This window comes from Salvelinus sp. IW2-2015, linkage group LG27, assembly GCF_002910315.2.
Source record: "Salvelinus sp. IW2-2015 linkage group LG27, ASM291031v2, whole genome shotgun sequence".
NCBI classification, from domain to species: domain Eukaryota; kingdom Metazoa; phylum Chordata; class Actinopteri; order Salmoniformes; family Salmonidae; genus Salvelinus; species Salvelinus sp. IW2-2015.
Window position 1 is genome coordinate 3,170,763 of NC_036867.1, and position 23,345 is coordinate 3,194,107.

Here is a 23,345-nt window from a genome sequence, read left to right on the forward strand (position 1 = left end):
ACTTTGTTGTAAAATTATTATTATTATTTTTTTTTTTAAATACATCACATACCCACACACATTCATTACTTCTAAAGTTAAGTGTGATGATAAAGAACTAATGACCGTGTGATTAAGAAGTACAATTAGGCTAAATGAATACTCACATGTGTGCCCAGAGTGTAAGCCTAGAATCCCAGTTGAATGTATGGCATAAAATTATGTATAATAATATGCTACACAAACAAATTATGCATGAATAAATAACTACATGAATTAGAGTAGAAAATAACTTTAACATCTGTTTTTACTTGATTAGAACTGTCAGGCTACGTACAGTATGTTAAGGTCTCTAGAGCCACCTGCTGGTTTAAACAAGTAATAGACCTACATTTTGTGACAAAATGCATTTGCAACATTGTAGCGGCCTATCTACTTCCACTGCTAACACAGGAGGCTGCTGAGGAGAGAATGGCTCATAATAATGACCGGAAACTATATGTTTGATTTCCACTGCAGCCATTACCACGAACACCCCTATATTGTAACAACAAACTATTACATCGACAAATCATGGATGCATCAACACTAAACAGTCTCACGTAGCATGAAATCAGTGTATTATTAAGCAATGTATGCATGCAGTGGCAATATTAGCATGTCAATCTTGGTGGGGCAAAAAAATATGTTTTAGATGGATGCCAGCAAAGCCACTACATAACATAACACAACACTAAACAATACATTAATTGCACTATAACGGTGACAAACGGTGCCCACAAACTGTTAGGGCCTACATAAAGCTAACCCAACAGCAGAGTCCCAACAGCAGTCTGAACACCTCACCACTGTTACACCTAGCTATCAGCAGAGCCTTGTCTGGCAGTGAAACAGTTAATTCAGCCTCATTTACTGCCTTTTAAAAAAACATAGCGGATATGGCTGACTTGCTTAAACAAATGTGGTTTCTAATGATAATTGAGATGTATAAACAATGGCATAAGGGAACGATGAGTGAATAAGAGGCAATCCGTAATTTCAATTAAGACATAAATGAGTGAGCTAGGACGGACGTAGTCAATATAAATATTTGTTAAGCACTTTTGAAATGTACAGAATTCAGAACATGGGCCTTTCTTACTGCAGTCTCCCTGTACACCAAGTCAGAACTGTAGGATAAATAAAGGGGCCATATAAGCAAACGATGAAAGGTCTTACAATATTCGATGATTAGATTTTTCTAAAACAGGCTATAGGCTACATGTGCACCACCAAATCAGAACAGTAGGTGAAATTATGAGTGGAAAAAGGACCAAATTATTAGGGTGAGGCAGATGGGCTACTAACATCTTACTACACAACATACACAGAGTATTACTTTCTTAGCTACAGTATACATATCTCCCTGGCATATTACTTAATTTATGCAGCAGCATACAAGACATTTTTGGACTCACCTTGTTATGCTGTGCTCACTTGAACAGGAAAGGTGCCGAAGTGGTCCTTTGTGGGCAAATTTTGTCATCAAACTTTCTCATCAAGTTCTGGCATTCTCTGGATTTATGGTGCTTTCAAGACAACTAGGTACTCTGAAAAAAACAAGGTCGAATCATGATGACGTCAGTGATCTTCAGGTCGGAGGTCAAGAAAGAGGCCCGAGTTCCTGACTTGCGATTCCGAGTTGGATGACTGTTCAAAATGTATTTTCCCAGTCAGAGCTCATTTTTTTCCAGAGTTCTCAATTGTCTTGAACTCACTGAAGTCTGAGATATCCCAGTTTCCGAGTTTCCAGTTGTTTTGAGCGTGGCAGAAGTCATGCTAGATTGACAGCATAGACAATGTTGAATGTTTATCCATTCAAACTTGGAAAAGACACCTTTAAACCCAGACTTGGGACCACACACCCACTCCACTGAATAGCAGGTTACTGATTGCAATGCTTGCAGTTAGCCACTGATTCCTTGTAAACCACTCATTGTTGAATATGCGATTTCCAACTTCAATATGCGATTTCCCCTCTTCAAAGGGGGAGACACTCTAAACCCAAACTGTTATAGACCTATATCCATCCTGCCCTGCCTTTCTAAATTCTTCAAAAGCCAAGTTAACAAACAGATCACCGACCATTTCGAATCCCACCGTACCTTCTCCGCTATGCAATCTGGTTTCCGAGCTGGTCATGGGTGCACCTCGGCCACGCTCAAGGTCCTAAACGATATCATAACCGCCATCGATAAAAGACAGTACTGTGCGGCAGTCTTCATCGACCTGGCCACGGTTTTCGACTGTCAATCACCGCATTCTTATCGGAAGACTCAACAGCCTTGGTTTCTCAAATGACTGCCTCGCCTTGTTCACTAACTACTTCTCAGATAGAGTTCAGTGTGTCAAATTGGAGGGCCTGTTGTCCGGACCTCTGGCAGTCTCTATGGGGGTGCCACAGGGTTCAACTCTCGGGCCGACTCTTTTCTCTGTATATATCAATGATGCCGCTTTTGTCTGATCCACCTCTACGCAGATGACACCATTCTGTATACTTCTGGCCCTTCTTTGGACACTGTTAACAAACCTCCAGACGAGCTTCAATGCCATACAACACTCCTTCCGTGGCCTCCAACTACTCTTAAATGATAGTAAAACTAAATGCATGCATTTCAATTGATCGCTGCCCGCACCCGCCCGCCCGACTAGCATCACTACTCTGGACGGTTCTGACTTAGAATATGTGGACAACTACAAATACCTAGATGTCTGGTTAGACTGTAAACTCTCCTTCCAGACTCACATTAAGCATCTCCAATCCAAAATTAAATCTAGAATCGGCTTCCTATTTCGCAACAAAGCATCCTTTACTCATGCTGCTAAACATACCCTTGTAAAACTGACTATCCTACCGATCCCGGCGATGTCATTTACAAAATAGCCTCCAACACTCTACTCAGCAAATTAGACGTAGTCTATCATAGTGCCATCCGTTTTGTCACCAAAGCCCCATTTACTATCCACCACTGCGACCTGTACGCTCTCGTTGGCTGGTCCTCGCTACATATTCGTCGCCAAACCCACTGGCTCCAGGTCATCTACAAGTCTATGCTAGGTAAAGCCCCGCCTTATCTCAGCTCACTGGTCACCATAGCAGCACCCACTCGTAGCACGCGCTCCAGCAGGTATATCTCACTGGTCACCCCCAAAGCCAATTCCTCCTTTGACCGCCTTTCCTTCCAGTTCTCTGCTACCAATGACTGGAACGAACTGCAAAATCACTGAAGCTGGAGACTCATATCTCCCTCACTAGCTTAAAGCACCAGCTGTCAGAGCAGCTCACAGATCACTGCACCTGTACATAGCCCATCTGTAAACAGCCCATCCAACTACCTCATCCCCATACTGTATTTATTTATTTTGCTCCTTTGCACGCCAGTATCTCTACTTGCACATTCATCTTCTGCACATATACCATTCCAGTGTTTAATTGCTATATTGTAATTACTTCGCCACCATGGCATATTTATTGCCTTAACTCCCTTATCTTACCTCATTTGCACTGACTGTATATAGACTTTTTGTTAAAAATTTTTCTACTGTATTATTGACTGTATGTTTTGTTTATTCCATGTGTAACTCTGTGTTGTTGTATGTGTCGAACTGCTTTGCTTTATCTTGGCCAGGTCGCAGTTGCAAATGAGAACATGTTTTGAACTAGCCTACCTGGTTAAATAAAGGTGAAATAAAATAATAAAATAATAATCAAACACATAGTGAGCCTACTATAAATCAAACAACATTTTATTGGTCACATACACATATTTAGCAATGCTATTGCTGGTGTAGCGAAATGCTTGTGTTCCTAGCTCCGACAGTGCAGTAGTATCTAAATACACCACAACACAAATCTAAACGTAAAAGAATGGAATGAATAAATATATATATATTGGGAGGAGCAATGTCAGAGTGGCATTGACTAATTGTATACATACAGATAAGATCAAAGTTGTGTTTTCAACAATGGACATTGGCATGTTTGTTTGCATGCCCTACAGATTTTGTGGCGCTGTTAATTTGGGGAATCAGTTTTCTCCTGTTCAACGCGTCATGAGCTTTATGCATCCTGCTCTACACCTCTAAGAAATAAACACCTGAGGGCGCCAAATACTTACTACTGTGGGATATTTTTCATCTCAGCCAACAGAAACACTTTATAATCTCATCCTTATTATTTCAAAACAAAAACAAATGGATGAAGAATGGATGCATTTATCTAATCCATCCCATCATTGTGGATGTACACATGTTTTGTCATTTTTGTTCCTCATTCATAACATTGTGGATGCCTGTCTGAAGACACCTACTGAAACTGAAACTGCTGTACATGCCACAATTTTTTGTTCAATTTGCAGGTATAATATAGAATAGCCGTTCATATTTGAGATTAGCTGATGCATACAGTCCAATTATTATATTTAACGTACAGTCCGATCACAGGTGGTTGTGACACCTTACTTGGGGAGGGGCTCATTGTAATGGCTGGAATGGAGTAAATGAACTGGTATCAAACACATGACACACATGATTCCCATGTGTTTGATACCATTCCATGGTCTCCATTCCAGACATTATTATGAGCCGTCCTCCCTTCATCAGCCTCCTGTGAGTCCACTATATTTAAAAAGTAATTGTAAATTAGGTGAGATCTTATTTTTTTTGTATTTTCAATTAACCAACACTTTTAGAACAATGAAATATATTGTTATTTTCAAGTTTTATTGAAATGTCAATGTGATTAAGGTTAATGGGCACTTTTAGAAGATAGTAGAGAAAAAACTAAAACCTGTCCTCTACAGTTTGAGCTTTTATTTTGAAGGCTGAAAACTGGAATGTCCATTTTATTACGCTGCCAGTAAAAACACGTGAAACTTTTTCGTAGCAGGTTGTTTTAGGATAATTTACGCAGCAGTTTATGATCATTAATGTAGCAGGAACATTGCCTTTTCTCATTTGGTTATGTCCATCCTACACCGGCAGTCCTTCGTCTCCTCAAACCCATTGGGTGATAAAGCCAAAAGTCCCACCCCTCTGACCTTCTCCAATGGGTTTTGAGAAAGAGATGAGGACGCCAGGACTACGCAATTGAGCTCTTCCTCATGAGAAACATAAACTGTATGCAACCTGTAGCAATGTACTAGTTTCCAGTGTCATCAAGTCCTCTTTAGACGGAGAAGCTGGTTTCAATTTTTTACAATACCAATTTGATCCACACGTGGAAACACGTTTCGGGAAATGAGCAATTTTGCCCTAATGTTTTGTTTTGCTTTCTCATCTTTGTCCTCGTGCACAGCGCTGAAGAGCAACGACGAGCCTATTATCGGTGAACTTCTGCATCACATGACTAAGAAACTAAAGCGTTACATCATGTATTTATTATAAATAGTTCCCTATATCATTAACACTGCCAAATAGATGATTATGTGAGTTTAGAACGTTGCATAACTAGTTTGACCTCTTCAAAGTCCGGTCTGATATCAAAAACATCAACCATATAGCTACAATTAGTCCTCAGAATGATAGGTACTATTCTATAAATGTAACCCATTCAGAGTAGGCCTAACTTACCGTACAGGTTCTTCTTTACAATCAAATGAATATTTTATTACATGAAATCTTTTTGTAGCTTTACTGAAAATACTTTAACTTTATTAAACTCATTGTAACTCACTTTCTAAACTGTATGCGATTTCCTAAGGTGTTTTGGCCCAGGAGGTATACTCGCCTCGACCACAGAATGCGTCTTATATAGCCGCATCGTATGTCAAGTTCCTGGAGTCTGCTGGAGCAAGAGTCGTCCCTGTGATGTAAGCTTCATGCAGATTGACAATGTACTATATTTGAGCACTTAACAGCTTTTCAAATATTGTTCTCAATATCTCATAACATTTGACTGAATATTAGATAGGCCTAATGTTAATTTCCCAACTACTTTATTATGAACCTCTGACAAACTTTTCTGTGATTTCTACAGGATAAATAAGACACTGGAAGAGTACAAAACACTGTTCAACTCCATTAATGGGTAGGTGTCAACTATGCTATTTGCTGTACAAGACCCACGGTTGTGGTGTTTTTGTTATCTTTATCCCACTTTAAAAAAATAAAAAATGAACTACATATTTCACCCCTGTAGAATACTCTACCCTGGTGGTGGTGTTAGCATCCTCACATCTGGGTATGCAAACGCTGCTAGAATCTTTTATGAGCTTGCCATAGAGGTATGACATGTTCCTTTTGATACTTGCACATATTGTGGAGCTTCATTTTACCTTACCAAATATGTGGGGGGAAAAACCTGTTCTTAATAATTTTTTGTTGTTGACTTTTTAGGCCAACTCAAGGGGTGACTATTTCCCTGTATGGGGCACGTGTCTTGGATTTGAGGAATTGACGTACCTGACCAGTGGAAAGATGCTTCTGTCCCACACCAACACCAGTGGTGTGGCATTGCCACTGGTGTTTACTAACGGTATGTTTTATATGTACTTGCGTGTATCACCATACAGACATAAGAGAAAAGCATCACTCATCAGATTTGACCAGAACTACATTTCCCAAATGATCACAAATGGAACCGGTTCACTTATCCAAATGCTGCAAGAATGCACACACTCACCAAAACAATAATCTGCAACTTGAAGTAATGTGAAATTCTTACACTTTCAGGATCAAGAGAGAGTAGGATGTTCAAGGGCTTCCCATCAGAGCTCCTGGATGCCCTGGCCTCTGAGCCAATCACTGAAAACTCCCATAAATGGAGTCTCACTTTGGCGGTATGTGCATTGTGTCTGTGTACAAATACCAAGTGATAGGCTTTTATGTATCCTCTGTAGCATTAATTGTGAACTATGCGTGCAACATTGCAATCCAGATTTATAACAGCAATGCAGACCTTAGGAAGTTCTACAAAGTCCTGACCACAAGCAGTGATGGGAAAAACGAGTTTGTGTCAACTATGGAAGGTAAAGCACATTGTTCTAACTTAGCATATATATATATACAGTAACTTAAACTGGAACATGTACTTGCATAAGATCATTTTCATTGATTTGTTTTCTCTGTAGCATATGGTTTCCCCATCTATGGAACCCAGTGGCACCCTGAAAAGAATGCATTTGAATGGACAAAGCCGTACATTCCACACTCTCCATTGGCTGTAAAGGTTACTTTCTTCATGGCTGATTTCTTTGTCAATGAAGGTAGTTATTATAGTAGTGTTGCAAAATGTCACTGGATCTATTGTGTTTGTCTCAATATGTAGCTAGATGTTATTGTAACATGGAGAGTTCTTGAATGTGCCCCCCTTGGCTGAACCATGAAGGGTGTGGTCAAGATCGAACTCCACCTGTTACAATATGTTTCAACCACTAATCTATGTCACTGCTTTTTTCATTAACAGCTAGAAAAAACTTTCACAAATTTGAGGATGAGGAGGTGGAGAAGAGGGCACTGATATATAACTACAATCCTGTGTACACTGGAATCAAGTCAGCCTTTGAACAAATATATTACTTTTGAAATGAGTGTCTTTTTGATATTTTAAGTAGAAATTGTGGACAAATATTGAATTTTAAAAGCCTGTTATATTAATAGACTTGCTAAAGTGCCAGAGATGCCCTCTGTGCATCCTCTGTGACTTCTAGGAAGATTTTATCCCACTTAACCCCAACATTTCTCCAAGTTCACCATCATTGTAAAGCCCTAGTTATTTTGTTGCTTGAGTCATTTCTGAAGATTATTTAATGTTATTTGTGATTTATTTTAAGGGTAAAAAAAAAAAAATCCCACATTTTCAGGTCAACTCTGTTACTTGAACTGAACTCTGATTTTTTTCCCCCCGAGACATTGCATTGCCAAGTCAGTGTAAAAGCAGGTGAGCTGGTTCTACTCTTTTAACCCATGTTCTGGTGTTTGGTAGTGAAAAACTGAGCGGGTCGAGCATAATACTTCAACCCTGTTACCCATAGATGGTCAGGCTGGAATAACAGGTTATAAATGTTTTTTTGCGAAGTTTGAATTCAATTGCCCCTCCCTGTTGTACACAACAAGCTTCCATTCCCCCTGTCACAAATTAATTTATGGCTGATTTAAGATAAAGTAACAGGATTGACGACCTTATCTGGCACTATAGTTAAAAAAAATGTATCTCTTGAGATGGGGAAATCTGTTTGACAATGTTAAAATAAGTGAAATAAAATAAATCAAACTACTCAAAAGGAACCTAATTATTGTTCTTAATGGTACTGATATAAACCTACAATCCTGTTCACTGGAATCAAGTATGCCTTTGAACAATATATTACTTTTGATGGAGTATTGTTTTTTTGTGAGTATAATTGAACATTTTTATTTCAATAATTGTATTGGTATTTTTGCAGCAACACTTGGATGTACATTTCTGTAAATTAAAAGCTTAATGTTTGATTTGTATATTTTGGATAAAGGTTTTACAAAGAAAGTAGGCTAACTGAGAACAATAAAGTTGTTCGTATGACTATGGATGTCAATGTTTTTGAACAAACCTAAAACAATCTTATTCTTATATTATCCAACAAAACAGTTGGTTGATTTGTGTAGCTTGAGGATAAAATGTTTTTAGCTTGAGGATGAAATGTTTTTCTATGAAACACAATTCAAAGCAGAGAGAACATTCACAATTGTGCAATAAGAACCAAAATAGATAAACTACAAGGAGTACGACGATAAAATACTGTTTATTCTAATATTTACCCCCATGCCACAGTTGTTACTTGTACTATTTTGGGTCACTTGACAAAAGTCCATCTTCACGTTCAATCGCCAGTGTCAGAAAGTTCACCAGAGCCGCTGACGATAGCAAAGTCCACTTTAAACTCAACCCAAGGACAGAAACAGGAGAACAAAAATTAATTTCAAATGTAACTTTCAAAATGCATTTATGCACAAATAACACAGATATTAAGAGACTAAAATGACATTTGAGTAACATTTACACATCAAGCTGACGAGACTGGGATCTCAATCACGATACTACTGTAAATGTAATGCCAGTATGGAACATTCAAGATGTCAAAAATACTATTTTGAAATGGAGCTATCGAAGATCGCATTGAGTTGCAAATAACTTGATAACATGCATTGACAAAGTAACAGGAATGAGCATTCAGATAAAATGACAAATAAAAAATGCAGACTCGTGCCTCAAATTCACATTTTTTGAATTCCTTTGTATTTCATAGTGTAAAGATTGTGATAATGATTCTAAGCTATTAATTACCTTATATAGAAATGTACTATTACTACTTTTGGCCATACAACACTACCAATTTTAAAGTGGCAACTGAAACCCATCCATGGGTTTGAATTGTGATACTGAGAGGGGTTGGAATGCCACAACATTTACTAAAATATAACCATTTTATGTGGTCGTTAGCCAGACAAACAAATTTCATTACCATTTGAACATCTGTAAAATAATGTAAGGATACATGCAACTACTACTGTTTACAACCATTTTGGAAATTGGTTATATTTGGAACTAGAGAAGACCATTTCTTACTTGACTCTTGATATAATTCCATACGTACTCTATGACAACATTACAAAGTGTTCAGAGTGAAGGTTTAACCATCAGTAGTTGGTGCCATGGTCAACAGAACATTTCTTTACAATGATCCATGTTGTATTTTGTTTTCACAAAAGGAGTCCATAAAAAGGACCGCTTGCTCCCAAAGTAAGGCACAGTGACTAAAATATATTATACTTCGAATTTCAAATGACTGGAGGAGAACGATTTGCAACAAAACCAAGACAAAGTGAATCAAGAACAAAATTGATTCGGTTCACATCCTTTTCATGACATGGAAAAATGAAGACTACACCATTTAAATACATACTTGAGGCTAGAAGAAGATTCCAAGATAAACTTGAACACTGAAAAAACAAAGTATCGATGTCCAAAGAAGGGAATGTTTAATGTGCTACTTGACAAAGGAACAACAGACACAAGCACAGTCTGACATGAAAAGGTGTCTTCACGATTTTCAAAATAGGAGCATTCCCTTCTCCACAGACACCCACACTCCAGACACTGGGCTGGAGCCAGTTTGACCCGTCAGATACAATGTGGAGTCTGTATCTTCGACCACAAGTTTGTGCTATTAAGTCTCCCCTACTCACTGACTGGTAAAGTTTGTGCTATAGAGTCTTCCCTCTCCTCACTGACTGGTAAAGTTTATGTGTGGATTTTGATGTTCCTTCCCTCCCACCAGTCGTTTGGAATCCAAGGAGCTTGTCCTTTTAAACATAAAATGACCAGAGAATGCCTATTCCTGGCACGACCGCCTTTTCAACACATTCCAGATATGACATCAGCTAGTGGTCCTTCATCGTAATGTATTCATTGTGTCGATGTCAAAAAAATGGCTGCCGATAGTCTCTTGTGGAGTCGTGCTGAATCAAAAGGTGAGGAAGAGGAGGAGAAAAACTGAGGATGAGGAGATAAGCAAGCGTCTGCAACGCGGCAGTCTCAGGGTTGATCTGCAACGCGGCAGTCTCAGGGTTGATCTGCAACGCGGCAGTCTCAGGGTTGATCTGCAACGCGGCAGTCTCGGGGTTGATCTGTAACGCGGCAGTCTCAGGGTTGATCTGCAACGCGGCAGTCTCAGGGTTGATCATGCTGAAACGCAGGGGAAACCCAGAAGGTGAAAATTGGAAAAAAAGGACTAAAGAGGGTTGAAACCAAGAGAAGGTTGCATATCATGTGGATTGTGAAACCAGGTATGGGGACTGGCATTGTGCTTAGGCGTAGACTGGAGCTCTGGTTAGGGGTGTTGGTTTTGTCTGGGCTAACCCTCTTCCTCAATCTCTTCCTCCTGTCTCTCCTCGAACACCTTGTCCGGTAGCCGGAAACACTCCTCGAAGAAGTTGACCAGCGACTGGCTGAGGTGCTGCTGCATGGCCTCGCTGTGGATGAAATGGCCCTCGTCTGGGTAGATCTGAGGGGGAACACAACACACTGGTCACCACACATCCATTCATATTGCTCTGGATGTACATGCAGCTTCATATAGATGCTATAATAAACATGTTATTATTATCGTCATCATCTAAGCCCCTTCAAAGTACACTATATATACAAAGGTATGTGGACACCCCTTCAAATGAAATGGATTCGGCTATTTCAGTCACACCCGTTGCTGACAGGTGTATACTATCGAGCACACAGCCATGCAATCTCCATAGACAAACAATGGCTGTAGAATGGCCTTACTGAAGAGCTCAGTGATGTTTAACGTGGCACTGTCATAGGATGCCACCTTTCCAACAAGTCAGTTCGTCAAATTTCTGCCCTGCTAGAGGTGCCCCAGTAAACTGTAAGTGCTGTTATTGTGAAGTGAAAACATCTAAGAGCAACAACGGCTCAGCCGCAAAGTGGTAGGCCACACAAGCTCACAGAACGGGACCGCCTAGTGCTTAAGCGCGTAAAAATTGTCTGTCCTCGGTTGCAACATTCACTACTGAGTTCCAAACTGGCTCTGGAAGCAATGTCAGCACAATAACTGTTCGTCGGGAGCTTCATAAAATGGGTTTCCATGGCTGTGCAGCCACACACAAGCCTAAGATCACCATGCGTAATGCCAAGCGTCGGTTGGAGTGTTGTAAAGCTTGCTGCCATTCGACTATGGAGTAGTGGAAACGCTTTCTCTGGAGTGATGAATCACACTTCATCATCTGGCAGTCGGACAGACACATCTGGGTTTAGCAGATGCCAGGAGGACGCCACCTTCCACAATGCATATTGCCAACTGTAAAGTTTGGTGGAGGAGGAATAATGGTGTGGGGCTGTTTTTCATGTTTCGGGCTAGGTCCCTTAGTTCCAGTGAAGAGAAATCTTAACGCTACAGAATACAATGACATTCTAGATGATTCTGTGCTTCAAACTTTGTGGCAATAGTTTGGGGAAGGCCCTTTCCTGTTTCAGCATGACAATTCCCCTGTGCACAAAGCAAGGTCCATACACAAATGGTTTGTCAAAATCGGTGTGGAAGAACTTGACTGGCCTGCACAGAGCCCTGACCTCAACCCTACTGAACACCTTTGAGATGAATTCGAAGGCCGACTGTGAGCCAGGCCAAATTGCCCAACATCAGTGCCCGACCTCAATGGATGAATGTAAGCAAGTTCCCGCAGCAATGTTCCAACATCTAGTGGAAAGCCTTCCCAGAAGAGTGGAGGCTGTAATAGCAGCAAAGGGGGGACCAACTCCATATTAATGCCCATGATTTTGGAATGAGATGTTTGACGAGCAGGTGTCCACATACTGAATTACTGACGAGGCCTACTCAGTCAACACACAGTAGAGCATATAAGGGGACCTATGAGGCAGCGATGATCTAAACGCTGACTTCTAAATGCTCCATGTCTTAATGGGATTAGTTGACCCTGTTAAAGCAAGCCTCGTAAAAGGGGAGTGTAATCTCATTAAGTGAGATGGGGGGGGGGTCATTGTGAGATCACCCTCAGCTGGTGTGGGATTACACAACTCCTTGGTTTAACAGCTCTAGCCCAAAATATGCCCCCAGAGAAATAGAATGCCTAGAAAGGTCAAATCACTGGGATGCATTTTGGATGAGCAAATTAGCAATATATCTGCTTCCCATGACACATTGGCTTGTCTGTTCCAGTTAAATTGGTGCACCTTATTGATGGTAGCCATTCTATACATCCCATTTCTACGTGTCATTCTGGGAAGTACCTCTCACCTGTAGAGTGTAGTTTGCCTTTTCATTGATCAGCTGGGAGATGAATTTAGCTGTGTGCTGGAAATGGACTTTTTCTGGTGAGAGAAAAGGAGACCAACACATACCATCTTATTGTTAAAAACACAAAGCATTTTGTTGGGCTAGAAAGGTTTTCAAGGATCTCATACCATCTGCTGTTGGATGAACAATCAGAAACTTCTTGTCCAGGAACTGTGATGCCCTGTGTGCTAGATTTGCCATCTGTGGAGAAATGACATAGATATTATATTTTATGATACACAGTATTACACTGATGTTATATTACAAGCCAATAGAAAAAACACAGCTCATACATGACGTTCAAGTGAAGGCTGAATAAAGAAGGCATACCGCATATGCTCTTGGGTCAGGCTTGGGCATTCCCAGGTATCTCTCTGAAAAAGCTGATGCTGGAAGAGAGGTTGTCAAAAGGAATCAATTCATTAGATCCTATCAAGGGACGTTTCAAATAAGGTGGGGAAACGCTAGTGCTAATAACCCTCATTTAGCATGATATACCTCATATATATACACACACATACCTCTTGTTATACCTCAATACAGCAGAAAATACTACAGATGATGTTATGTGCAGCTGTAGTTTACGATGAGTATTCATTCTTGTCAGGTGAGCTCTAAAACACATCCATCTTTTCAGATACAAACCATAGTCTGAGATGAACAGAGTCATAATCCCACACACCTGCTTCTGCACACTTCCCTCCCAAGTATCACTGCTCTCTCTCTCACATCTGTCTGGCACCGTAGTGTTGGCGTGGGAGGGGTCTCTGCTCCATCATGTTGATAAGAAGCATTTACACACACACACACACCTTACCGTATAGGTCAAAGTCCGTGATGGGTGAGAGGGCTGCACCACATTTCACCGGGGAATCCTCGGCGCTGAGTAACAGGCTGGTCACGTAGCCTCCATAAACCTGAGACAGACAGACAGACAGAAAGCAGAAATCCTATATCAACACAAGGCTACTCTAACTGCTGCCTACAGACAGATACCCATTTCAAGCTCAGTTTAAAGATTGAGTTTGGAGACCCAAGAGCAGTAGATCATTAGCCTGGTCACAGATCTGTTTGTGCTGTCTTGCCAACTCCTAAGGTCATTGTCATGCTATTCAACACATTGAGCACAAACAGATCTGGGACCAGGCTAGTTGACAATGCCCCTGATAATGAATAATATGAAATATCCCATGTCCATTACTGCAAGTTGCAGCTTCCTCCATAATGTATGTTCCCTATTATGGATGATCAGTTCCGAATAATATTTGGCCTTCTGGACTCTCTAATACATCAGCAGCCAGTAGGAGGACTTGGCCAGAGGCAACAGAATTAAGCTTCTCTTCATGAACATCCTCTCAGAGGTGTCAGAATCTATTAAAAATATATCTATTTGGTCCAAAGGTAAATGTTGAGCTCGCAGCACACATCTGATCTGTCTTTGTCCTATTTATTTTCAACACACAATTCCAGCACTGCAGTACATAAGAAAAACACATAGGGTAGGAATAAACACTGTAGCTGTCATTGACTTGCACTTCAGTTGAAGAGTGTAGCTAGCAATCTTAATATGATACTCAATATGTTGATATGAACGAGCAAGATTCAAGAGCCTCCCTAGTGATTTCTATACTTAAAACAAGGGTGGTTAGTTAGCACATCAGAGTTGGCAGATAGATACTGAAACAATACAAGGGGTTCAAGGGAACATTATCCAATTCAGATGTAACATGCAACCAATTAACCTCATAATTATCAGGAGAAAAAGTATCTTACTTTGCCAAAAGCTCCAATCCTGGTCTTGTCAACGTAGGGCTCTTTAGATATTATACTGAAATGCAAGAAATTAGATTTGGATTACTTCATCTCAGAATGAAGACTTCCTGATCCTGAGTACTCCTTCCAAGTGTTTCTGCTCAGTTATTTTGCTAGCTGTCCATGTCATAGCTCGTTAGCAGCCGGCTGTAATATAGAAAGGAGAAAATCCTGATTTGGCGAGGTACAGGCCGGCGGAACATAACACTCATTTAGCCCCACACTTTATAGCCTCAGCTGCCTAAACGTTAGTTACCTAAGAGTGTGTGAATAAATTATTTTTTCTTTACACATGTCAAATCACTACACATTTCCAGACCTCTGCCGATTGGCTGCTCTTCAGTTTATATGACAGTGTTAGTGCAGTCTGTCTTGTGACAGAGAAGTCCAAGGCCTCACACTTCCCATCATGGATTTAACAATGGTGGAAACTCCCTCCAGCAATTATTACACCAATCCAATGCTTTTAAATCCATGACTGCAAGTGCACCACTTAGGAGAAGGGTGGAGAATCGGGCCGCAGTTGAAGGTACCTACCTGAGGGCCTCCAGCTGGTCCCTCTCCTCGAACACACCCAGCTTCCTCTGGACGCGGTGCAGCAGGTTGGTCCCCTGGAAGCCGCTGCCCCGCCCGTCGAAGCGTACCACCATGACCCCGAAGCTGCTCACCAGCACCGTGGCCCAGTCCATTTGGAACAGCTCTGATACCATCTGACCACCGGGGGTGCCGTCACTGGTGACGAGGGAAGGCGGCATGTTTAGTCCTTATTAACCCATCATTCTCACTCACTCACTCTCTCTCTCTCCCTAAAATAAATAACTACACATGCACACACACACCTCTCACGGTCGCTTTTAAACTGGAGGTGTGTCCTCATACAGCAGATATAGAGAAAAGGACACATTGTCTTTATAGTAGTGCCACTTCATCCAGAGGTGAGCCAGGGTGAAAAGACTAGAGACAGGGACTGAAGAATCTAGTCTCGTGTGTGTTTCACCAACCTGCAGGCAAGGGCATGGAGTGAGATGGTATGATAGTGGAGGAAAGGAGAGGAGGGTTAATTAAAGGGGGAATGGAGACCTTTTCATTGGCAGCGTAATTACTGGTAGTGCGAAGGAGAGAGAGTTGCCACATCTCTGCCTTAGATGAATAGCCCTGATTAAAGCACTGAGTCGGAGGGTGATTATCTCTCCTGATGAGGCAACTTGTCCGTGGCACAGAGGAGGTGAAGACCTCTGTGTCAACAGCTGATGAGAAACTGTGGAGATGGATAGCTAGCTTTTATACTAGAGCAGTTGTGTGTGTGTGTGTGTGTGTGTGTGTGTACTCACACGAGGAGGAGCAGAGGATAGGGAGATGAGTCCACAAAGCTGGCAGGTTTGAGGATCTGCATCGTTAGTGCTACACAACAAGAGAAAGTGATCAGTATGTGTCACGCCCTGATCTGTTTCACCTGTCCTTGTTCTTGTCTCCATCCCCCTCCAGGTGTCGCCCATCTTCCCCATTATCCCTTGTGTATTTATACCTGTGTTTTCTGTCTGTTGTCAGTTTGTCTTGTTTGTTCAAGCCTACCAGCGTTTTGTCTCAGCGCCTGGTTTTCCTTAGTCTCTCTTTTTCTCGTCCTCCTGGTTTTTTACCTTTGCCTGTCCTGACCCTGTACCCGCCTGCCTGACATCCTGTACCTTGACCTCTGCTCTGGATTATGGACCCCTGCCTGCCTTGACCTGTCGTTTTCCTGCACTGTGGTTACAATAAACATTGTTACTTCACACAGTCTGCACTTGGGTCTCATCTTGATTCCTGATAGTATGTGTAATGATATGATTATACTTCCACTACACAATTCTCATTTGTTCTTCAGCTTCATTATCTGTTCATCTGAACAAAACAGACTTTAAAAGACAGCTCTGAAGTTGAAATCTCCCTTAGCGTTAGACTGGAACATAACGTACTGTAATCCTCCATGGTGATCTCCTTGTATTCCACGTGGGGCATCTGCATGGAGTCCAGCCTAATCCTCAGATTCTCATTGGTCTCCAGGTCAAACACCTCTGCAGTGACAAACATCATGGCCTTAGTCTATGGCTGAGGTTGCTATGGCTACCATGGTCTAAGGGCACGTACTGTAGGTGTTCAAAGGGTGTTGTGGAAGAATGTTGGTCTGGAAGTTGTGATGAAGCCATGCTTACAACAAGAGACATAACAGAAGAGGATAGAGGGAAATGACCAGAATGCAGAGACATCCCTCCCTCCCTGCACTGACACACCGTGATAAAGACAGAACAGCAATGTAGGCTGTAAATATCAATGAAGACTTCAGAATGGCTGGCTACAGAGAGACAAGCCTTAAAGAGGCTTATCTTGGCATGCTGAGACTGAGATTGGACTAGTAACAAAAATAATGGGTGTTTTGGTCGGGGAGAGAGTTCTCTCCTGACTGTCTGACTGGTTGTAAGAGGTATTTCTCTTTGACCTTGTCTGTGTGTGTGTTCGCTGCAGAGTACACAACACAGAACATGCATCCAGGTTGTTATTCCCCCCACAACAGCACATACATTTCAGAATAACTTTAAGGGCTCCAGTTAGAAAGCAGAGTTCCTGCCAAAAGTACCTTTAGTTTCTCCCTTGGCCTCTAAACTGAAATATATGCAGTAAAATATGACTGCAGAGTAGGCTATCTAGTCCCCTTTGTACACATAGTTGTGGCTATTCTTCCAAGAATACATGCTGTAACCAGCAGTAAACAAACACGGTATAGTCTTTCATTACAGTGGGAAGGTCATGTTGTTATGAGGACATCCATCCAGCTAGGTAATGTAATCAGTATGGCTGCCAACACACTGGGCAAAGGCTGTAAACAGTGACTCAGCAGAAAGCAGAGGTGGCCTTGCTGTGCTGTCAAAGTCTTCGTATGCTGTGCCTGTTTGATGAGGTCACACGGCTGTGGGTGGTCATTTTGTGAATCAGGAATGGAGGGGAGGGCATTCATTCTGTGGTCTGTAAACGCTCTGTAAACACAGAGATAGATAGAGATGTTTACTTTCTACGGTGTTAATAAAGAACTGTATTTCCGGGGTGATGTTTATTCATGGAGAGGAGTGGATGTCCTACAGGTGTGTGTGTGTGTGTGTGTGTGTGTGTGTGTGTGTGTGCGTGCGTGCGTGCGTGCGTGTGTGCCGGATATTAACAATAGAGGAAAGAAAGAGGAAGATCATGCAGTGTGTGTATGTGTGGTGTGTGTATGTGTGGTGTGTGTTTGAGAGATAAATAGGGTGTGAATGTTTTCATCTGATGACCAATTTTTTATTTGAAAGAATCCAAACAGAATCCTAACTAGAATACTCACTCTGTCTGTCCTGTGTGCTGTACACTGCTACAAACGGTACATCAGGGCCTGGAGAAAGACCAAAACAAAAACAAAGACGACAAAAAAAAGACATCAGCATCAGGCATTTCTCTTGCATTGAAACCAAGATACGTGTCCATTAGTTTGTGGTGGCACTACTCTGTCTCATCTCTGTCTGGGTTTATGAGTACATTCTGTGGCTCCTTCTTATGTACAAATGACTGCATGGTTCAAAATGTATCCACACTGTCCACAGTTGTAGGAAAAGCGAGAGAACGGGAAAGGGTTATTTAATTATCCATTTCTATCTAGACTTGCAAAAAGACTTGCATAAAAATCAGAATCTAATCATTTGAACTCAATATCAAGGTGCCATTTAAAATGGCATCTTGACGATAGAAGACTGAGACACAATATAGTCCAGCCTCAAAGTTAATTTTTTCTTTCAAAACCCCAAACCCATGGTTTAAGCCATTGGAGAAGTTCAGACACAACATCAAAACATAATTGATTAAAGTCAGAAAGCCTGACATTATCTGCTTGCAGAGAACAGACTCAAGCCTCTACAAATAATGTTTTACTTCACATGTTTTCTACAAGCACAAAATATGCAGTCCAGACCTCCTTGTTATCATTAGCTTATTCAATTAATTGAACACAACCCAAATAATTTCTGCAGTGTTCAGGAGCTGGCTTCCAAACAAACAAGCCCTGTAGAAAGAAACACTCTCTCTCTGTCTCCTAAAACACAGTGGTGCACTAGGAAGGGACACATAATAAAATGATAGATGCACTTAGCAAATTGTGAACATTCTAGAAACAAACATTTGGGGCTCAGAGTCTGCAAAGTAGGCCAGGCAATCTCTCACAGAGCTGTAATCATATCACAATCCCCTCAAATAAATGAAAGCGGGCAAGAGGCAGTAGGGGAGTGAGGGATTAAAAGTGAATGAGGTAGAGACAGGTTCAGTAAACACGGCTGTCCTGTGTGGTTCCAGGGAGTTCAGTGAGAGGATGACAATCTTTGGGATGCTGCTATTGGACCCATAGCCACATGTTGAAATAATGCAGGAGTTCTGGTAGAGGCATTGTAGAGGTTTAAATACACTGCACAAATTATTGAGTGTGTGACCAAATATCATCCGTCACCAACACATGCATTGAATTCTTTGTGTCTTTATTAGTGCGTCTCTCAGAAAGAAGTGAGAGGCCAAAGGTTCACTTGGGGAGAGACAGACAAACCAACCCATGGACAGACTGACCAACCGGTGTCTCCCACCTTTGCAGCTGAGGAGGAAGAGGCTCATGTTGTGGCTGAAGGAGCCTTTGACGTAGCCACAGCTTTCGTAGAAGTCACAGGAGAGACAGCGTCTGTTGAAGGGGCCCACCGTGTCCGCACTACAAACACAACAAGAGGACACTCAGCCAATCCCATTTTTTGGGGGTCATTTAGCAGACACTCTTATCCAGAGCGACTTACAGGAGCAATTACAGTTAAGTGCCTTGCTCAAGGGCACATGGACATATTTTTCACCTAGTCAGCTTGGGATTTGAACCAGTGAACCTTCGGTTACTGGCCCAATGCACTTAACCGCTGGGCTTACCTGGCCCCCATTCCCCCCTTCCCCAAAACACATGTAAATATTGGACTATAAATTGTGCTTTCCTGCATTATACTTATGCTAAAATGTTTATTATATTCTACTGAGCCATTTACTTTATGCTCGTATTCTTATCTTTTGATATTTCTTATTGTTGTTGCGTTGTCGAGAAGGAACCTGCACGTAAGCAATTTATTGGACCATGTGTATCCTGTACATACGACTAATAAAACTTGAATCTTGAAGTCTTTCTCCTAGATTATTATTCAGACGTGGAGCAAAGTCCCTCAAAGCATGCAGGCCAAAAGGCACCAAAATTGTAACCAAGTGGGTGGTGGGCAACAGAGCTAGGCACAACAGAAGAGAACAGCATTACGGACAGTTATTTTTCAGAGCTATGTACGTGTTACCTGTAGAGGTGCCTTCGCTTCGGATCATCCTCAGTACTCAAGAAGTATCTGCAAGATACATAATAAACATTTAAAGTTGGACGTGCAGTACCAGTTAAAAGGTTGGACGCACCTACTCATTCCAGGGTTTTTCTTAATTTTTTAAACTATTTTCTACATTGTAAAATAATAGTGATGACATCAAAACCATGAAATAACATGTTAAACAAATCAAAATATATTTTATATTTGAGATTCTTCAAAGTAGCCACATTTTTCCTTGATGACAGCTTTGCACACTTTTGACATTCTCTCAACCAGCTTCATGAGGTAGTCACCTGGAATGCATTTCAATTAACAGGTGTGCCTTGTTAAAAGTCAATTTGTGGAATTTCCTTCTTAATGCGTTGGAGCCAATCAGTGTTGTGACAAGGTAGGGGTGGTATACAGAAGATGGCCCTATTTGGTAAAAAACCAAGTCTATATTATGGCAAGAACAGCTCAAATAAGCAAAGAGAAACGATAGTCCATCATTATTTTAAGACATGACAGACAGTCAATCCTGAAAACAACCATCAAGAGCTATGATTAAACTGGCTCTCATGAGGACCGCCACAGGAAAGGAAGAAACAGTGTTACCTCTGCTGCAGAGGATAAGTTCATTAGAGTTACCAGCTTCAGAAATTGCAGCCCAAATAAATGCTTCACAGAGTTCAAGTAACAGACAAATCTCAACATCAGCTGTTCAGAGGAGACTGTTAGAATCAGGCCTTCATAGTCGAATTGCTGCAAAGAAACCACTACTAAAGGACACCAATAATAAGAAGAGACTTGCTAGGTCAAGAAACACAAGCAAAGGACATTAGACCGGGGGAAATCTGTCCTTTGGTCTGAGTCCAAATTTGAGATTTTTGGTTCCAACCGCCGTGTCTTTGTGAGACGCAGAGTAGGTGAACGGATGATCTCCGCATGTGTGGTTCCCACCATGAAGCATGGAGGAGGTGTGATGGTGTGGGGGCGCTTTGCTGGTGACACTGTCAGTGATTTATTTAGAATTCAAGGCACACTTAACCAGCATGGCTACCACAGCATTCTGCAGCGATACGCCATCCCATCTGGTTTGCGCTTAGTGGGACCATACTTTTTTTTCCCATTAGGACAATGACCCAACACACCTCCAGGCTGTGTAAGGGCTATTTGACCAAGAAGGAGAGTGATGGAGTGCTGCATCAGATGATCTGGCCTCCACAATCACCGACAACCCAATTGAGATGGTTTGGAATGAGTTGGACTGCAGAGTGAAGGAAAAGCAGCCAACAAGTGCTCAGCTCCTTCAAGACTGTTGGAAAAGCATTCCTCATGAAGCTGGTTGAGAGAATGCCAAGAGTGTGCAAAGCTGTCATCAAAGAAAGAATCTCAAATATAAAATATATTTAGATTTTAACACATATTTGGTTACTACATGGTTCCATATGTGTTATTTCATAGTTTTGATGTCATCACTATTCTTTTACGATGTAGAAAATAGTCAAAATAACGAAAAACCCTTGAATGAGTAGTTGTGTCCAAACTCTTTACTGGTACTGTATGTTCAACTAATAAATCATATAACAAATGCATGGGTGCACGCAACATTACATCACTGAAACATTGCAGTAGTCACAAAATGTAAGGAGTCTATGAAGTGAGATTGAGAGTAGGTTAGTGTAAAGATTCCAGCAGTACAGTTGAACAGAAACATGTCGGCTCGGGGAGGTATAAGCAGCTAGAGTGCAGACAGTTCCAACAGTAGCATAGACTTGCCACTCGAAGGGATGTAACATAAATGAAATAAGATGTCAGAGAGATGCAGAGGCTTTGCATTTTTTTTGGTACTAAAGTAGGCCAGGAACAAATCTGACAGAAACAAGTTCACACCTCAAAGTAACTTTTGTAGGTGAGCTGTAGCTGAGCTAGCTTTGGTTACAGAGAGAGAGAGGAGAGAGGGGGGAGTGGAGAGAGTTGGGGAGGGGGGAGAGGAGAGGGGGAGGGGCGAGAGAGAGGAAGAGAAAGGGTGGGGAGAGAGAGAAAGACCTGACCACTGTGACTGACCCAAACTTAAGGAAAGCTTTGACTATGTACAGACTCAGTCAGCATAGCCTTGCTATTGAGAAAGGCCGCCGTAGGCAGACCTGGCTCTCAAGAGAAGACAGGCTATGTGCACACTGCCCACATAATGAGGTGGAAACTGAGCTGCACTTCCTAACCTCCTGCCAAATGTATGACCATATTAGAGACACATATTTACCCTCAGATTACACAGATCCACAAAGAATTTGAAAACAAACCCGATTTTGATAAACTCCCATATCTACTTGGTGAAATACCACAGTATGCCATCACAGCAGCAAGGTTTGTGACCTGCTGCCACAAGAAAAGGGCAACCATTGTAAATACAACCCATATTTATGTGTAGTTATTTTCCCTTCTGTACTTTAATCATTTGCACATTGTTACAACACTGTATATATTAATAATATGACATTTGTAATGTCTTTATTCTTTTGGAACTTCTGTGAGTGTAATGTTTACTGTTCATTTTTATTGTTTATTTCACTTTTGTATATTATCTACTTCACTTGTTTTGGCAATGTTAACATATGTTTCCCATGCCAATAAAAAGAGAGATTGGGTGGGTGTTTGTTTCATAATTACAGCATAAATGTTGTATACTAACATGTGAGTGCATTATATGTGTGTGTGTGGTGGTGGCCGAGCTGGGTTCAGGGCGCTCACATTAGTGGCTGTCCTCGTTGTAGGCTAGGACCTGGGTGACCATCCAGTCTCCAGACGTGATCGACTGCAGCGTGTCTGTGCTGGTGTTGGGCTGGAAAGGGAGGGAGAGGGACGGGGAGAGAGAGGGAAGGGGAGAGAGAGAAGGAGAGGGAGTGGGAGAGGACCGAGAGAAGGAGAAGGAGAGAGAGGGAGTGAGAGGAAAGGGAGAATCTATACTGCAATGTTAAAAATCACTGGAGCATCATGTCTTCTTGTCACATTAGGAGTGCACACTTAGTTGAACTGACTTCTGTGGCTACTTGTGATGGAAGATATTATGGAAGTGGCTGTTGTCATATGCTATGCTGTAGGCAGCAATTCTAGTGTATGGAAGCCCTCGTGCAGAAACACAGAGAGAGCGTGTAGAAAGGGGAGTATAACAGTACCTGTGTGATGGACATGGAGATGTGGAAGAACTTGCCCTGCCTCCCTGTGGGATGGCTCTGGTGAAGAACAACTTCAGACCATCTTTGGAGAACAGCGGCTCCTCATTCTGCACACCAGTCATATCACACATAGAAACACAAACTCAGCAGAAAAAAACGTTCCTTTTTCAGGACCCTGTCTTTCAAAGTTA

At 41.6% G+C, this 23,345-nt stretch overlaps 2 protein-coding genes across 2 annotated transcripts in view; one reads left to right on the forward strand and one right to left on the reverse strand.

Moving 5' to 3' along the window:
* Nucleotides 1-5,067: 5,067 nt before the first annotated feature.
* Nucleotides 5,068-8,145, forward strand: LOC111953407 (gamma-glutamyl hydrolase). The gene is made up of 9 exons (XM_023972656.2): nucleotides 5,068-5,344; nucleotides 5,720-5,828; nucleotides 5,996-6,046; nucleotides 6,158-6,242; nucleotides 6,355-6,493; nucleotides 6,691-6,797; nucleotides 6,896-6,986; nucleotides 7,089-7,223; nucleotides 7,424-8,145. Exons 1-9 carry the CDS (start codon nucleotides 5,257-5,259, stop codon nucleotides 7,540-7,542), a joined length of 924 nt encoding a protein of 307 aa, XP_023828424.1. The 5' UTR covers nucleotides 5,068-5,256; the 3' UTR covers nucleotides 7,543-8,145.
* Nucleotides 8,146-10,509: 2,364 nt separating this feature from the next.
* LOC111953408 (A-type potassium channel modulatory protein DPP6-like) overlaps nucleotides 10,510-23,345 on the reverse strand; it is a 212,706-nt gene continuing 199,870 nt past the window's right edge. The window contains 16 exon segments of the mRNA XM_070435603.1: nucleotides 10,510-11,000; nucleotides 12,768-12,841; nucleotides 12,935-13,007; nucleotides 13,137-13,195; nucleotides 13,624-13,723; nucleotides 14,580-14,634; nucleotides 15,156-15,350; nucleotides 15,950-16,019; nucleotides 16,571-16,669; nucleotides 17,965-18,012; nucleotides 19,244-19,362; nucleotides 19,976-20,023; nucleotides 21,183-21,192; nucleotides 22,739-22,820; nucleotides 23,155-23,192; nucleotides 23,195-23,261. Of these exon segments, the coding sequence (XP_070291704.1) occupies nucleotides 10,851-11,000; nucleotides 12,768-12,841; nucleotides 12,935-13,007; nucleotides 13,137-13,195; nucleotides 13,624-13,723; nucleotides 14,580-14,634; nucleotides 15,156-15,350; nucleotides 15,950-16,019; nucleotides 16,571-16,669; nucleotides 17,965-18,012; nucleotides 19,244-19,362; nucleotides 19,976-20,023; nucleotides 21,183-21,192; nucleotides 22,739-22,820; nucleotides 23,155-23,192; nucleotides 23,195-23,261 (1,287 nt within the window). The 3' untranslated portion in view covers nucleotides 10,510-10,850.